Source organism: Salvia miltiorrhiza, unplaced genomic scaffold, assembly GCF_028751815.1.
Source record: "Salvia miltiorrhiza cultivar Shanhuang (shh) unplaced genomic scaffold, IMPLAD_Smil_shh original_scaffold_354_1, whole genome shotgun sequence".
Taxonomy (NCBI): Eukaryota; Viridiplantae; Streptophyta; class Magnoliopsida; order Lamiales; family Lamiaceae; genus Salvia; species Salvia miltiorrhiza.
In genome coordinates, this window is record NW_026651532.1 from 180,305 (window position 1) to 195,358 (window position 15,054).

At 34.7% G+C, this 15,054-nt stretch overlaps 1 protein-coding gene across 1 annotated transcript; it reads left to right on the plus strand.

The window, feature by feature from the left end:
* Positions 1–2,055: 2,055 nt before the first annotated feature.
* LOC131004203 (reticulon-like protein B2) lies at positions 2,056–4,823 on the plus strand. The gene is made up of 5 exons (XM_057930826.1): positions 2,056–2,461; positions 3,522–3,702; positions 3,806–3,947; positions 4,284–4,353; positions 4,437–4,823. Exons 1-5 carry the CDS (start codon positions 2,254–2,256, stop codon positions 4,604–4,606), a joined length of 771 nt encoding a protein of 256 aa, XP_057786809.1. The 5' UTR covers positions 2,056–2,253; the 3' UTR covers positions 4,607–4,823.
* The last annotated feature ends 10,231 nt before the right edge of the window (positions 4,824–15,054 follow it).

Consider the following 15,054-nt stretch of genomic DNA (forward strand, 5'->3'; position numbering starts at 1 on the left):
TGAAACTAAAAACTTCACCATAAAATAATTATAACAGAAGAATAAGATTTAAACCTGAGTGCTTCAGATTCGAACCAAGAAAAATATTTCAAAACAGAGCAAAGCTTGTAGCACACTTCATATTCCTTACCTCTCGAAATTCCATCCCTATTACAGAGACATACATGAAGTATTTATAGAGGTTACAAGGGCAAAGGGTAGATCGGACTTTTCTATTTCTCACGTACTCTTCATGCATAGTTGCTTATAGACGTCTTTGTCTTCTGAAATTCATCCTTTATTAACTAACTTGCAGCTTTTCAGTTTAGGTTGTTCATATGGTAGACGGCGCAGAGGAGTTCTCTTAGCTGCGCAGACAGATCTCTTGGTGGCTGTGCAGGCGCCTTGAATCGGCTTCTAGGACTCACATGGGAGGATAGGACTTCTCTTCATTGGACACGTGTGCCCTTACTACATTGACTTCTCATTCACCTGCGCATGCATGATTCTCGTCTTTTCACGGAAGATCTTCGATTATACATGCGTTGGAAATGTTATCCAAATAATGTGTTAATTATATAATATGGTCAAAAATGGTATTCAGTGCTGATAAGGGTTTACTCCTCATCAAAATCGATGAGAGATTCAAATTATATCAATTGGTAAATTTTTATAAAAAATAATGAAGAACCCAAAGTTTATTTTATAAATTGTAATTCCTTCGTCTCTAAAAAACATGTGGCGATGTGGGTGACACAAATTTTAAGAAATATTAGATGAGTGGAGAAAGAGTCCACTTATATAATGTTCTGTTACTTAACAAAAAGTAATGGTGGGCCTGAGCCATGATGATTTTTTTTTTTTGGATAATAAGTATAAAAAGTAGAGAAAAAATATTAGAATTGTGCTAGGGCACAAAAATATGCATGTTTTTTAGAGACGATCCAAAATAGCAAAATGTGCATGTTTTTCGGAGACATGAAGTGATGAAGAGTACAAAATATGGCCAAATTAAATTGAAGAAATAATTTATTTAATCACAATTTTATTTTTTAAAATTAAATAAATATTTTGTTTAACCAAATAAATTTTATCAAATTAAATTGACAAGGCAATTGAAATTATTATAATGTCAATCACTCCTCCAATTAAATGTAAGTTTTTGGTTTAGGGTTCAAAAACATCCTTTTATATAAATTATATATTGGTGAATTCTCGTAAAAAATCAATATGGGACGAGAAGATTTAGATAAATAAGAATGAATAAATATAAAATTGCTTGGACAATTAAGATAAATAAAAATACAAAAATATGGTAATGTCACATGGGACTATTCTATTTTCTAGATTTTAATACGCGTTCTTGTCATAAACCCATATTATAATACCCACTAATTTTTTGAATTTATTTAAATTTATAATATATATATATATATATATATAATAAAATATAATTCAAAACAATAATTAATTAATAATTTCAATAAAATTTAAAATAATAAAAAACCATTTATTTCCAATACACTATTTCTACCAGATTACTTACAATAACAAATCATAATGTTACCTGATTATTTTGATATTTTTCAATAACTTAATAAAACCGCATACACACAATAAAATTTTTTTTGAAACAGAAGACCAGCTTCAATATAACTCTAAATCCGAATGTACAATATTTAGAAATCAATAGAAAAAATCCGACTTTTAAATCATTACATGAGAAAACAAACTTAATTATTACACACAACAAACTTAAATACTAAGTTACTATTTTTTTTTTTCTAGCTACCTGCATCCGTCACATACCAATTTAAAGCCACACTAGCGTTGACTAACATATTCGGCTAATTGATTTAATTATTTTAACATACTGTTTGTGGAAGGAAGCTCTTTCAGACCGGTTAATGGCATAAAACATTTATAATCATAAAATATTGTTGGATGTGTAAATGGCACAACACGTATATTGTTCTAGCACATTCCGATATGAACGAGACGAGATGACAGACTTAGCCACAAAGAAAAAAAATTGCTATTACAAAAATAAAAATCCCGCGGCGAAATCTGAGCCTTACAAATAGGGCCCTATAATTTCAACGAACCAGATTCAATCTTCCCCTCCATCCACTCCCTTTACTCTCCTTTCCCCTTTTTATTAAAGATTCCCAACTCCTCTTATTTTCAAGATTCATTCTTTTCAGCTAAGTTACCGCACACACACACTTGGAATCTGCGTGAATCTACGGGCTGTTTCTGCACGAGCTTGCTGCGATGGGGGATCACGAACATCACAAGGAAGAGGAGAAGAAGGACGAGTCTCTGATGGAGAAAATCGCCGACAAAATTCACGATCGCGATTCGTCGTCGTCGTCGTCTGATTCCGACGACGAGAAGAAGAAGTCCAAATCATTGAAGGACAAGGTCTACCGCCTCTTCGGCCGGGAGAAACCTCTTCACAGAGTCCTTGGCGGCGGCAAACGTATGTGCACCAGTTACTTGCCTCTGTCTACAAGTTTAGCTTCTTTTTCTAGGGATATTTAGTTAATTCTTTCCTCTCCTTTTTTTCGTTGAGTTAATTAATAAAAAATCGAGGTTTCTAGTGAGTTAATTATTTGTGTTTTAGGTGTTCTGCTAAATTGTTCTTTTACAAAATTGATTTTCTTCTTAGTGGGTTTTTTTTTGGTTATTGTTTGGGAAGGAAGGGCTGTTACTTCTCGAGATTTTGGTTTTTGATTTTTTTTTTCCTGTTAATTTTTGGGGGATTTCACCAATTTTTTGAGATGTGAACTGCGCACGGAGTTCAAACTTGCCTTTTATGGTTATTGCATTTTTGGTAGTGCACCGAGAGTTCTATTCTTTCTATGGTAATCTTATAATATCTCATTTTATTTTTACTTCAATTTTTTGGGGGTCGTCAAATGTTGAAAACTCCATTTTCCATTATTTAATTTCCTCGACGTTTTGCCGTGTTTTTGTTTCCCCTCTTTTTCCGGAGATTGAAATGTTCTTCAATGTATCAAATATTCTGCGATCGTGTTTTTGTTTAATTTATATTGGATGCATCTTCTTGCTTGTATTTATCCTTCCATTTTTCACTCATGTTTGGTGTTCTATAATGCTTGTTATTAGTTGATTCGGGAATGGGATTCTTGGAAATCAAGAGTTTAGATAAGTTATGATGATGAATTTCATCTTAGTAGGTTGATTTAGTAACTTCGAATAAAAAAAATCTTCTGTGGCCCGAAAGTAATGGTATGCATTAGCTTTTGGTTGGGTAAAAGGTAGGCACCTTTAGGCAGCCTAAGAGTCGTGATTATTAAGCATGCTTTGATGATTCAAAAAATTCGTTTCAATAATCTATCCTTTACATTATACTTTATTGCTGGTGATTACAGTTTTTGGTTGCACATTCTCCGAAAAAGCTAATAACTTTATACAATTATTCAAATTTTAAATGAGCTTACAGTATCATTGCACCCTTTATGTGATTTCTCATAAGATAAACATACATAATGACTTGAACCTTAATGAATGGCCAGCTGCTGATGTTTTCCTATGGAGGGACAAGAAGGTTTCAGCTGGAGTGCTTGGAGGGGCTACTGCTGCTTGGGTCTTGTTTGATGTCCTCGAGTACCATTTGCTCACATTGCTCTGTCATGGTTTGATGCTTGGTCTAGTGGGTCTCTTCTTGTGGTCTACCGCTAACACCTTCATAAAGAAGTGAGCTGCTGCCCATTTGGCTTGCAAGTGATCCCTTTCAGTGGTGGTAGGGTGAATTGGTGTTATCTGCATCCGTTTCTTACTTTGTGTGTTGTTTGTGTAGATCTCCACCACATATTCCACAAGTGATTATCCCGGAGGAGCCTGTGATGAAGTGTGCTTCTGCATTGAGAATTGAAATTAATCGAGGCTTTGCAGTTCTGAGGGACATTGCATCCGGAAAGGATTTAAAGAAGTTCCTATCGGTATGTACTATTCAAATGTAGAAGAATGAGATAATTGCTCTGGTTCCTTCATTCAAATTCTGCTTTTCATTCGAGATAGGAAGCCAATTTTTTACCATGTCCTAGTTCCTAATCATCATATCTGGTTAACAAATTACCATGTGCATCTCACAATTGTTGTTAGATGCAAGATACTAACTTTAGGTTGAGAAATGATCTGCAATTAGATATATACAGCCAGTTGAATATTGTTGTATGTTCGTTGAAGCTACTGAATGCATTTTATAGGCAATTAGCCGGCAAGAGGTAACTTCTTTATATTAATTGAATGCTACTCATTATGCTGATGCCAAACAGGTGATTGCTGGCTTGTGGATTTTGTCCTTGGTGGGTGGTTGCTGCGACTTCTTGACACTTCTCTACACAAGTAATAACTGATCAAGAAAGAATCTTCTATGAAATTTTTGTTGCATATTGAGTTGGTTCTCATTCAATTTTTATTGTTGGCAGTTACTATAGCGCTTTTCACCGTGCCCATCTTCTATGAGAAATACGAGGACAAGGTGGACTTTTATGCTGAGAAGGCAATGGCCGAGCTCAAGAAACAGTATGCAGTATTTGATGCTAAAGTTTTGAGCAAGATTCCGAGGGGGCCGCTGAAAGATAAGAAGAAAGACTGAAGATGCTTCACATATTTGCATGTACGTCGTCTGTTTTAAGTTCTTTCCGCGAATCATCAGTTGATGGATCACATTGTGGTTGGATTGTCCTATCCTATCCTATGTTGATATTATTACGCTAAAATACATGGTTATAACTTGACTTCATCTTTGTAAAGTATGATATGTTTCTTCTTGATTAACTCCTCGAAGGAGCGCTAGTTATTTTTGTTTCTCATGTTTTTGTGTTTGCTCTGCTCGGTGTCTTGTTTTTTTGTTTTCTTTAAAAGATCAATAATGATATCTTATTTCTTCATCGTGGTGACTTAAACCTCTAATCTATTGATTGGAAGAGAAGTCTGTTACCGATTGAGCTGCATTTCGTTGTCTGATTTCGTGTCTTGTTGTAGTGGGGATATTGGATACACCTAAGTTCCAGTTGCGCTTTCATTGTTTGTGTAAGAATGGAGTGTTGGAGGTTAGATTGAGGAACTAGGTGAAATATAACCAGAGAATATTTGTTGAGTCGTTATTGTATGTCATAGTTTTATTGTTATGTCGCAATGTGATATTTCGTGTCGCTTGAAATCGTAATTACGTGGACTCTTGGTTTGAATCTAAGTTAAAATATCTGTATAATTTATTTATCTACACATGCATAACATTGGTGTGATATTTCACGTACCACAAGTGTCACTTTGAGAATTTTTAAAATATTGAAAGATGTTATTTATAATTTATTGAACCATGTGATATTATTGAGGAAACATTTAAATGTTGGGGACATAAATTTGACTTAGAATTTAACATAGCTGCTACAAATATTATAATTGTTGAGTGGCTGTGTGTTACTGTGGAGACTGCAGATTTTAAGTCGTGTAGATTGATGATAAAATAATTGATAGGAAAATAATCTTTTTCATCGTGTGGAGTTGAAATCAGAGTTGTATGCATAAATTGATATGCAAAATGAAACAAAATGAAACACGCCAAATGAGAGTGGGAGCAGAAAATCCTAACCTCCGAAATTTGGATTAGAAACAAAAATATTTCTTGAATGAAATGTCATCGGAAATTTGGATGAGATTGACAAGATTGAAGGGATTATTAAATAGATCTAATTTTGGATAATAAATAATTACTCAATTGGATAATTAAATATGAGATGAACTATCAATTACGGATTTAATTATGTAAATCAAATATTTAATAAGTGAATTATTTATCAATTATGTTTTTATCACTCGTACTAAATGTTTAATCTATAAAGTGGTTATAATCGAAGACAAAAATTCTATTAATTCTTGATTTTTGGGTTGAAAAAGCTCGGCAATCCAAATGAATCATTCTTCTGATTTTTTCACTCTTCACCTCAAAACTGAAGTGGGGCAGCCATGACATGACCTTACCTTAATTGGATCTAGTTGGTGCCACCTAGGTAGGCGGTGGATGTGTAACATTTGGAGTTGTCGTTCTTCATTGATAGAAATAGGGCTGGTAACCGGTCCGATTCGGTTTATCGATTAATCGAAATCGAATAAGAGGCATTATGGTAATCGGTAACCGATTAATACTTTGATTAACCGATTAGAGGAAGTACTAAGAGCATCTGCAGCGGCTGTGTCGAAGCCGGGATCGACCCGCGTCGAAGGAGGCCGCCGCGCGCTGGAGACGCGGCCAGATGCGAGGCCGAGGCGAAGGGAAGACTCGGGGCGAGCAGCGGTGGTGTGTGGCGCGTCCGAAGGACGCGCCCATTTAAAAAAAAAAAAAATTCGAAAATCTTATTTTTTTTAAAAAAATGACCGTTTGATTATTATTTTTTTTTTAATTTTTTTTATAAAATTCGACCGTTTGATATGGAACGGCTATTTTGTTTTTTTTTTCTTTTTTTCCTCTTCTATAAATATCACTCTTCCATTCTTTCAAAATCACCAACACCTTCAACTACAATTCTCTCCCAAAAAAAATTCTCTCTTCTACATTTCCAAAGATGGATCGTGAATTCGATGAATACATGGAGCAACAAGGCGGATCGAGGGTTCCAATGATGGGGTTTGCTCCATTTTCAGCAGCCTCGAATGTCTTGGCTACAGGAAATGTTCCTACGCCGGCGGCGAACGCCAACGTTCAAGAAGAGCCGGAGGAGGTGAAGCCGAAAGCCAAGGGCACTCGCGCTGCATATTCTAGCGAGGAGACCGAGCTCGTGGCAATATTGTGGGCGGAGGCAACCCACAATCCTATATTGGGGACCTCCCAAAAGTTGCTCCAATATTGGGGAGCAATCGCCGAGAAGTTCAACGCGCTCAATACTTCGGGAGCACCGCCGCGAAAGTCGGAGCATCTCAAGTCCCACTTCGCCCGTGTCCAAAAGGAGACAAAATTCTTCGAGGGCTGCTACAACACGTGCAAGGAGAATTGGGGGAGTGGTATGAGCGACGATCAAATCTTCCAACAAGCCCAGACGATGTTCGAGGCGAATTTCAAGAAGCAATTCTCCTACGTCAAAGCTTGGAAAGTGCTTCGTGACTGCCAAAGATTCACGTCGCAAGCCGGGGATGTCCACTCCGCCAAAAAGTCGAAGGGCTCCGATGGTGGAGCAACCACTACTTCTTTAATGTGATCTCATGCGTAGAATATGGAAGTTGTTCTGTACACAGTTTTAATGTGTTCGTCTTAGTTATTATAAAATTACTAAATTTAATATTTTAAATTTCGTAATATATATTACTTTTTTTTTTGTAAAATTTAGAGTTGAATATTAACTGTAAATCCATAAATTTTGGTTTTTTTCATACATTATAAAATTGGTGCCAATATACATATACTTTGAAATTGTTTGGAATTTTTCATAAATTTCAATTTTCCCCAAAGCAAAGCTTACGTGGAAAAATTAATATTTATGTGGTAAGCTTATCAATTAAAACGATATCGTTTTGATTATTATTATTATTTTTTTTAAAATTGAAAAATAAAAAGAAATCTTGCTTGACGCTTTATCGTTGACACCTTCATGTCGCCGTGGGACTTTCGATTGTGGTCCATTGAATTTTTTTTTATATTTTAATTTAAAAAAAATCAAAACAACGTCGTTTTGATCGATAAGTTTGCTACATCATTTTAATTTTTCCACGTAAGCTTTAATTTAGGTGAAATTGAAATTTATGGGAAATTCCAAAAAGTCTCAAAGTATATTTATTTTGGCACTAATTTCATAGTGTATATATGGAAAAAACTAAAATTTGACTGTAATGTATGAATTTACAGCCAATTAATCCTAAAATTTAATATTTTAATGTAATTTTGAAAAATTCCATAATATTTTATTGTGTAATCACTAAAGTGCCAAGTCTCATTGAAGACAATTAAAACACCAAACACTTTAATAATAATGAAAATAGTGAAATCTACACATTATTTAATAAATATAAGATTGAGTTAAACAAGAAACAAAACAAATACAACATCAGTCGCTCAGTCTCTCTCTTGCTCGTTGCCCATCTCCAAATGAACTTGAACAATACTGAAGACAGTGTTGCATCTAGGAATCCTCGAGAGATACAGTGAATGAGAGGCTTGATCGAGGCTGGAAGAGCCAAAGCAGCCGGAAATAGGGCCAGCTGCAAGCACGTTGTGGGAAGATGAGAGAGATTAACACAATGTGACAGAAATACTGGAATCGCACTTGAAGGATCATGTGATTCGTGGAGAATTTAATGGAGTAAAAGGAGAGGACGAATAAAACGAGGGAGAGAAACGAAAACTTGTTCCAACTGCTCATCACACCAAAAACATGCCAACCCGCCTTCATCAATCAATGACTTAAGAATGTTGATCATCAACATGCAACCATACCTCAGTTCCAACCAACACATAATAGTTTTTGTGATTATTTGATCGAATTTTGTTTATGAGCTGCAAAGTAGATATGGGTTCTTGAAATGGAGGGTTTTCTTTTTGTAGGGGACGAGTATAGACTTGGATTTGATAGGCACAAATGAAGCCATCAATTTTCATATCCTACAGGTGCGTTCCACATCAATTTCTTTCTAGTTTTTGTCGTTTTTTAAAAGATGATCGATAATAGTTTCTAATTTCTTCCTTTCGTGGCTCAAAGCCTCAAACCCCCTATCTATGGATTGTGATTACCCAATCAGCTGCGATCCGTTCATATATGGAGTATATATTTGTGTAATTTTCGTATGTTAATGTTTAAGCCTTTTCTTTGTTGGTTACTTTTTTTGTCTTTTTGTGCAGGTATTAAGTTCCCTTCTGTTTATTTTATTTCGATTTTCTATTCTTTTTTGTGACTGTTTTTTTTTCTTTTTTCCCTTGCTTTTTTACCTTTGTTATAAAATTTCGGATTATGTTTTATTTTCCTTTTGAGTTACCATTTGTTTATTAATTTTTTCCCGATTTTCTTTTGTTTTTTTCTTCTTATTTTTCCTTTCTCTATTCCAGTAATCTTATTTAGTGTATATCATCGTGTATCACTCTTAATTTATTATAAATTTTAATTAATTTTCCTTCAATGTAAGTTATTATGTTTTAATATCATAGAAAGATAATTAACAAGGGCTCACTCAACCAATTAGGATTTATAACTATTTTTTATATTTATTTGAATTAATAATTGATTATTTTGATTAATTAATTCAAAGTTAAGGTATATAATTTTTTTTTAATTTTAATATTTAATAATAAATATTAATTAGAGTTCATTATATAATAATAATTTTTATTTTATTACAAATAATTATATAATAGAGAAATTAAGAGTAGAACACGGTGATACACACTAAATTGTTGGATAGAGAATCTCATCTGCTTTGTTGTCTACTTTGATTTTTGTTCCTTTGTTGTAATTTTTTTTTAAACTTATTTGTACAAATTAAAACATAACTTATTTATTTTATGGTTAATTGTCTGTAAATCCATAACGTTTACACAGAATTTATTTTTGCTCATTTTAAAAACTCCGCCTCTAAATACATAACCTTTCGTTTTTATCCGGTGATCGATTTTTTCTTACGTCGACGCCGGAAATGACACGGTGGCAGCCGGAATTGGTGTGGTGGCAACCGAAATTAACACTTAAGCACAATTTTAACATGTGGAAAAAAAAAATTAAAAAAAGAAGAAGAAAAGAATAACCCTCATCATCATCTTCCCCGTCCCCCACTCCCAAACCTTAATTTCCCTCCCCCCACCCCACCCCCACCGCTGCCGCCGACGTAGAACCCGCCGTCGCCCATCGTCGGAATCTGCAGAGGAGAATCCGAAACCCTAAGCCTCGTCCTGCATCAAATCGCGATCACCGCTGCGAATCCATTTCCCCCCCACCGCGAATACATCAAGCTCGCAAAGACCTCATCCCTAGCCTCGTCCTTCACCTCCCAAGCTCGGAAATCGCCGTCGCCGCTGATCTTCTCCGACAGATACGCGCACCGCCTCATCCCTAGCGTCGTCCTTCACCTCCCAAAACTACTATTATCGAGTGCTCTGCTTCACAGACCACGCACACACAGGCCTTCCCCATGGCCCCCTGCGTGACACATTCCTCCGAGATTCAATAGGCTGTGGAGATTTAGGGATAATTGAAATGGTGGTCTGTAAAATTGAGGATGAATTCTCACGATTTTTCGTAGTTTTGGGAGCGGAGGGATGAGGAGTAGCACAGGTGAATAATATGGGGTGACTCTCCGACGTAGCGGCGCCGGAGTTGCTGCGCTGAGCCGTCCATTGAGCTGTCTGTGTTCTCTTTCCCTCTTTGCTATATCGTCTCTCTCCCTCATTTTCCAGTGAGCGTCGCCGGTTCTCGCCGCCTCCAGCGTGGCGAGGCCGGCGCCTCCTTTCTTTCCCCTCTTTTCCTTCATTTTCTTCCCCTTTTCCTCAAATCAGAAATAGATCTAGGGTTTCTAATTTCCTCTCCACAATTCTTGTTCTCCAACGAATAACGCCGCCGCCGTTGCTGCTTGTCGCGCCGCCACCGTTTCTGTCTCAGGTAAGCTCCCTTCCTCACTCTCTCATGATGTCGCGCCGCTGCGCATGCAGTGCCGACGGTCGCCACCCTGCTCTCTTCTCTCTTCCTCTATCCCGCTCTGTCATTTTCTCCCTCGCTCAATCTCTATCTCTCTGTCTCCTCTCTACTTCACTCCCTTAATCTCCCTCTCTCTCTGCTATCGGCGGCCATCGAGGACCACCGTGGCACGGGCAGCCCGTCTACTGCTCAAATTAATAAATCTCTAAGGAGGTGATTGGTATGATGAAATGGAATGATGGTGGAATGGAATGGAGGTAGGAATGGAATGAAGGGAGGAAAGGAATGACAAACCTTGGTGATTCCTTTGCTTGGTATGCACAAGGAATACAAAAGGAATGGAATTGTAATTCCTTGTTTGATTCCATTCCTATGATTGGTATCTAAAAATAAATTTTAGGAATGGAATGGAATTATTTTGTTTTGCTAAATTAACATTTACATCATAATTTATCAAATTGGCATTATTTTGCATCTCTCTTCCACCTCTATTTTGTGTTATATTTGTAGGGACAATCCAAAATATGCACTGGGGTAAAATCGAAAAGAAAAAAAAAAGAATATTAATCAATTTTTTTTAAAAAAAACTGACTTATTTTTCATGCATATTACTACTACACAGAAACATGGACCCGAAAAAAAATTAATTTTTTCTTGCCACCCACAACCCCACCCCCCACCCTACCCCCTATCTTTTTTTTTTTTTTTTTTAATTTTTCTCGTCACCCCCACCCACCCCCAACCCCCGTCCCCCAAATTTTTGTTTATTTTACTCACCACCCCCACACCTCCCCCCCCCCCTCAATTTATTTTTTTATTTTCTAAAAAAAATCTCGCCACCCCCACCCACCTCCCCCTCCCCCCGTACCTCCCAATTTTTTTAGGGTAAATTTGGTTTAGAACATTAATAAATTTTCAAATTTTGGTTTTTCCCACAAACTTTCATTCTTGTTTCAAAATACATAATAAATCACTTTTTTTGAAATTTTCCATAGTGTGATTTTTCGGCGAATTTTTTAAATGACGTGGCGCCGAACTTGAATGATGTGGCATATTTAAGGGTTAAGTACCACTTTCCCCCTCAACGTTGACACCCCTGTCACCTTTAACACCCTAACGTCAGGGTTGACGTTGTTTACCTACCTCAACGTTTCAAAACTAAAGCAAAATGCCTCCACGTTTTAAAGGCCGCCCCAAGCGCTGCTCTAATGGGATCAATCACCGTTAAAACGCAGGGGGCAATTCGATTGTCATGTCACATAATTTTCATGTAATTACATTGTATTGCCACGTTATTTAAATTTTTTATCGAAATATGTCATCGTGGGAAATTCCAAAAAAAATGATTTATCATGAATTTTGAAACAAGAATGAAAGATTGTGGGAAAAACTAAAATTTAGAAATTTATTATGATTTTATACCAAATTTCCTAAGAATTGGATCTTCTTGAGTTGCAATACCAATGTGGCATGTATCTTTGTCGCATTTCTGCATCATGAAGGATGGATGGGTGGGGTGGGGTGGGGGTGGCGAGTAAAATAAATAAATAAAAAATTGGGGGTGGGGGTGGGAGGAGAAAAATTTTAAAAAAATAAAATAAAATTTTTGGGGGTGGGGTGTGGCGAGAAAAACTAAAAAAAGGTTAATTTTTTTTTTTTGGGTGGGTTGGGAGGGGTGGCGAGAAAAAAAAAATGAAATGTTGGGGGTGGGGGGGTGGCAGGTGGGGTGGGGAGAAAAAAATTGGAGGGGAGGGAGGGGTGGGTGGGGTGTGGTGGTGGCGAGAAAAATAAAAAAATAAAAAAAAAATTGGGGGTGGGGGGTGGGGGGGTGGGGTGGCGAGAAAAATAAAAAAAAAATAAAAAAATATATTTTTTTTGGGGGGGGGGAGAGGGGGCTGGGGATGAGGGTGCAAAATATATAAGAGTAATTTTGTCAAAACCTAAATTTAGGTGGAATTAGAAATGGAATGGAATGGGTAATACCATGTTGGAGGGAAGGAATGATGATTCCTATATGTAAAGGAATGGTGATTCCCTTAAGAATGGTGATTCCTAAAATAAAACTATACCAAACATAGGAATGGAATGGAGGTAGGAATCACCATTCCATTCCCACCTCCATTCCATCATACCAATCACCTCCTAATTATTTCTTACTTTAGGAATCGATGGCCCAGACGTCTCCGGCGAGGCAGCCCGTCTACTGCTCAAGACTCTGTTTTTTTTTTAACCTTTATTTTGTTATTGATCTGCTTTCCTATTTAAATACTGTAAAATTAAGGTTTTGATGGTGAAGCTATGCTTATGTTTAATCTGGTGTAGTTATGTCTATTCTGCTTTGATGGTGAAGCTATGCTTATGTTTAATCTGTGAGAGATCTTCGGAAATGATTGTTTGTGTACTAGAGAGAGAGACCATCTTAATTAAAAATTTTAAAAAAATAATTTTTTTTAACGGTGACTTAACGGTGTTAAAACGCAGGGGGGGATTTGCTTAGGTTTAGCCACATTGATGTAGTAAACAGCGCCTACCCTGACTATAGGATCCTATACGCGATAGGGGCCCCAACGTTGGGGGTATTTGGTACTTAACCCTAGAAAAAATTAATTTTATGCATGATTAACTTATGTTTTAAAACTATATATTGTGATATGAAAACTTTTTTTTTATTGTTTCTTCGTTTCTTTTAATTTGAATAATGTGTTTATTCTATAATTTTACGGAAGAAAATAAAGTTTTCCATCAAATAGATGGAAAATTAAAAATGATACTTTTCAAAATTATAAAATAAAATTAAAGATCTTTACTGAGTAATTGATGTAGATTATTTTATTTTTTAAGAAAAAATAATTTACATTTACTTATATTCTAACTATATTTAATATTTATTTTTTATTTATTTGATACTCCATCATTTAATTTATTTATTTTTGATAAATTAACATGATTAAATAAAGAAATTTAAAGGTCGCGCCACAGGGGCTCAAACCCAAGACCTTCGGTTTTAGACATTAGCCCATAATTGTTTAACCGATACACACGTTACATCGTGTAATTTTGATGCAAAACTATGTTCACCGTGTATCACACGGGCAAATGTACTAGTTATATATAAAAGCACAGTTTATGATCGTTTATTTTCCGGTAAATTTCTTAAAAAACCGTCTACAAAATTAAATGCACGTTTTTTTGAATTTACAAAAAAAATTGCTACAATCTAGAATAATAATTGTTCCACGTTCTTCCATTTTAGTTCACCACTTATTCTCTTATCCACACACCAAATTTATATTTTCACATAAAATTTAATTATGAAAAATTTATGTCAATTAATTACAACAACAATAATTATTGTCCATATGTTTATTCGGTGTGCTTGCCACTCATCCACCGGCCAACACATCCAGAAATGAGATTTTTCTTAATATCTTTTATATACAAATTTTAAGAAAAATAGTGACGATTTATAAATATTTTTAAATATATGTGACTAAAGTATTTGTAAATCCGCATGTTTGATAAAGATATAGATTTGATATAACCTTTTTTACTATTAATAGTAATAGTAAAAAGAAATGTACATAGCAAAAAATAGTAAAAAGAAATGAAGCCTTATTTATATAATCTAATTTTATATAATATATGAAAGAATAATTGCAATTTGTTATATTTTTTCACTTATTTCTTTTCTCCAATAAATTTCTGTTTATTGTCTTCTATTTTTTCCTATTTGATTCTTTTTAAAAATTGTCTAACTTGATGCATAAAAAAGATATATTCAATATTGATTGTTAAATTAAAGTTTATGACATAATCTTTAATTTGGTATAAAAATCATTAAAAAAAAATCAATTAATTCAATATCATCAAATTTGATTTATTAAGAAATATGCAGTATGCATCTTATGTTTAAGGGTTATTAGTCATGTATTCCGGTCTACACCTCAACAATAAATAGAGTTTTTTCATGTCGATGTCAAAAATCAGAAAAAATGCTAAGTTTGTGTATTTGTGGGCTAAAAATTAAAGTCATGTTAAATTTCAGAAAATATATTTACAGGCTAATAACCCTATATTTAAAATCGTAACAGAACTTTAATAGGGTATAAAACTCATCAAAAATGAATTAAAAACGAATAGTTTATTAAAATTAATATTTAACTTTCTTATTTATGTCTTTGTATGAAAATATTTATTTATTTATTATTATGTGGAGTACTTTATAATGATACTGTGTATATTAATTTTCATGATCCAATAGTTTAAATTGTTCAATAATTATAATTATTGTTACACTTTATAGATAGTTGAAAATTACGTTTTTAAATTCAATTTTTTATTAAATAATAGATATTTTATTTTTAAACTATATATTGTACTTATTTATACTTTAATTATGTTTATTATATTTATTTATTATTTAAAATGTCAA

Excerpts from the sequence above, each read along its gene's own strand:
- LOC131004203 (XM_057930826.1), top strand. The coding sequence starts at position 2,254 with ATGGGGGATCACGAACATCACAAGGAAGAGGAGAAGAAGGACGAGTCT. Across the intron at positions 3,703-3,805 it reads GCTAACACCTTCATAAAGAA|ATCTCCACCACATATTCCAC; the intron begins GTGAGCTGCTGC and ends TTGTTTGTGTAG. Across the intron at positions 4,354-4,436 it reads CTTGACACTTCTCTACACAA|TTACTATAGCGCTTTTCACC; the intron begins GTAATAACTGAT and ends TATTGTTGGCAG.